The 2,793-nt window shown below is 45.6% G+C and overlaps 1 protein-coding gene across 1 annotated transcript in view; it reads right to left on the reverse strand.

Annotated features, from left to right (window-relative positions):
• Window positions 1–1,147: 1,147 nt before the first annotated feature.
• LOC101863510 overlaps window positions 1,148–2,793 on the reverse strand; it is a 12,078-nt gene continuing 10,432 nt past the window's right edge. The window contains exons 2-3 of the mRNA XM_013082247.2: window positions 2,153–2,281; window positions 1,148–1,464 (exon numbers count right to left, since the gene is read on the reverse strand). Of these exons, the coding sequence (XP_012937701.1) occupies window positions 1,193–1,464; window positions 2,153–2,281 (401 nt within the window). The 3' untranslated portion in view covers window positions 1,148–1,192. The remainder of the gene's footprint in view (window positions 1,465–2,152; window positions 2,282–2,793) is intronic.

The following is a 2,793-nucleotide window of genomic DNA, read 5'->3' on the forward strand; positions in this document are numbered from 1 at the left end:
AGACAGACAGACAGACAGACAGACAGACAGACAGAACAGACAGACAGACAGACAGAGACAAATAGCTAGAGGGAAGTATAGACAGGAGGGAGAGAGAAAGAAAGAGAGAGAGAGAGAGAGAGAGAGAGAGAGAGGGAGAGAGAGAGACAGAGGGAGAGACAGAGAGACAGAGAGAGAGATAGCAAAGAGACAGACAGGAAGAGAGAGAAAGAGAGAGAGAGAGAGAGAGAGAGAGAGAGAGAGAGAGAGAGAGAGAGAGAGAGAGCAAACAGACAGACAGGAAGAGAGAGAGGGGGGGGGGGAAGAGAGAGAGAGAGACAGACAGACAGACAGACTGATAGACACAGAGACAGAGACAGAGAGGGAAATATTGACAGGAGAGAGAGAGAAACAGACAGACAGACAAACAGACAGACAGACAGACAGACAGACAGACAGACAGACAGACAGACAGACAGACAGACAGGCAGAAAGATAGAGAGACACGGAGAACGAAGTATAGACAGGTGACAGACAGACAGAAAGACAGAAAGACAGACAAACACAGAGACAGAGACTGAGACAGAGACAGATAGAGAGACACAGAGAGTGAAGTATAGACAGAAGAGAGCGAGAGAGATAGAGGGAGACAGTCTGACAGACAGACAGAGGGAAGGAGAGAGAGAGAAAGAGAGAGAGAAAGAGAGAGAGAGAAAGAGAGAGAGAAAGAGAGAGAGAGAAACAGAGACAAATAGATAGAGAGAGACTGAGAGGAAAGTATAGACAGGGAGATAGATAGAGAGAGATAGATAGAGAGATAGAGAGAGAGATAGAGAGACAGACAGACAGACAGACAGACAGACAGACAGACAGACAGACAGACAGACAGACAGACAGACAGACAGACAGACTGACTGACACACACACACACACAACAGACAGACAGACTGAAAGGAGAGAGAAAGAGCGAGAGAGAGAGAGAGAGAGGGGGGGGAGAGAGAGAGAGAGAGAGAGAGAGAGAGAGAGAGAGAGAGAGAGAGAGAGAGAGAGAGAGAGAGAAGAGTGGGGAAGGGGGAGACTTTTACTGAGACAGAGACGGAAGGATATTAATAATAACACCCCCCCCCCTCTCCTTTCTCTCCTCTCCCATCACTCCCGCCGTTCAAAATCGATATTATCAAACCAAATGCGCAAAATAACAATATCTTACTTTTCAAAAACGGCGATAAAATCGAGAAAAAAAAACCCAAACAACAACAACAACAATAAGTAAACATAATAATTTGAGACTTACTTTGGGGAAGAATTCCAAAATAGGAATGTCTTCTGTGTACTCCACACGTTCCCCGGCCCTTATGAAGCACTTGTCTCCTGTACAATTAGTGCCCTCATCTCCCACTGTGAAGGGAATCTCAATGGGCTGTTTCTCCGGGATAGGGAACACGCCCCAGGCCCTGGCCTGGATTGGCCCATGGATGTCCTTACCTGCACAAATAACAAGGTAAAAGAAAAGAAAAGGTGAATCTGTTGTTGTTACTGTTGTTGTTGTTGTTATTATTATTGTTACTATCATCATCATCATTATCATTGTTACTACTACTACTACTACTACTACTACTACTACTACTACTACTACTACTACTATGGCGTGTTGGTTAGACTCTTTGCTGTGAGTTTAAACCCTCGAGGAGAAGTCATGAATCTGTCTTTCTTCTGGCGTGCAATGTTATTCTCAGCCTAGGTTGGTATCTTACTTACTCTCTATGTATACCCCCTGTACTGTCAGCGACATGGGGCAGAGAGCAGTCGACGCCACGGTTGTCTATCCCTGGCCACCTAGTTGGTACCAGAAGAATCTTTATTACACAAGATATCTTCTTTTTTAACTTTTAATTTCTTCAAGTATGGATGTCCGGGGCTCAGTTGAGAGTCAGGTCTTGCACTGCAGGGTTTATCATTGCAAGGAGATATATTCGTCCTTGTCCTAGTCAACTAAAGCTATAAAGAATTAGTTTTTGTTATTTCACAACAAAAAGTGTTATGAATCTTCGAGTGTAAAAGTATAGAAATAAGATGTACTTGCATGAAATATGCCGCGGAATAAGCATATATAAGTATAAAACGTTGAATATACTACAATGTGTGGCATGCTTAGAAATAAACATGTGCTCACGTGCTGTAAATTGTATTGAGATCCTTGCGTAGCTGCCTCTTGTGAACACACAGGGTAGGGAGTTGGGGCACTGCTCTACAGTCACTTCGATGTTTTCTCCTAGCACAGAGGAGTCTGTTGTATCTGTATCTATGGGAAATACAACAGTGTTCTAGTGGTAGTAGTGTATCAGCAGTGCCATTATTGTAAGTGGGCAGTGGCGTGGCTCTCCAAGCGCAAATGGCGCCATGGCGCCACCCTTTGAAAAGGAGAAAGGATTTTCAAAAAAGGGAACACGATGTTCCAAAACTTAACAAAATATCACAACATTTTTTTTTCAAACCAATCTCTTATTCCTAAGTACTCCAGTCTTTAGTTAAGGTGTCTATTATTAGGCTAGTGGGAGGAGGGCGGGTAATACGGGGTGCCCACTGGTGCCCACTACGGATAGGATCGGCTGATCGGGCCGATCGCCCGACTCGATCGCCTCAAAAACAAACGTGTTTGTTTTCAGTTTCAGGCGATCGAGTCGGGCGATCGAGTCGGGCGATCGCCCTTATCCGGCCGGAGGGGGGCCCCCCACATAACCCCCCGGTTGCCGGCCGCAAGGGTCCTCCCCCGCCTTCTTTTCGTTCCCTACGTCTGGACTTCCCCGAGGGGGG

The sequence above is a fragment of the Aplysia californica genome, unplaced genomic scaffold (assembly GCF_000002075.1).
Source record: "Aplysia californica isolate F4 #8 unplaced genomic scaffold, AplCal3.0 scaffold00165, whole genome shotgun sequence".
NCBI lineage: Eukaryota > Metazoa > Mollusca > Gastropoda > Aplysiida > Aplysiidae > Aplysia > Aplysia californica.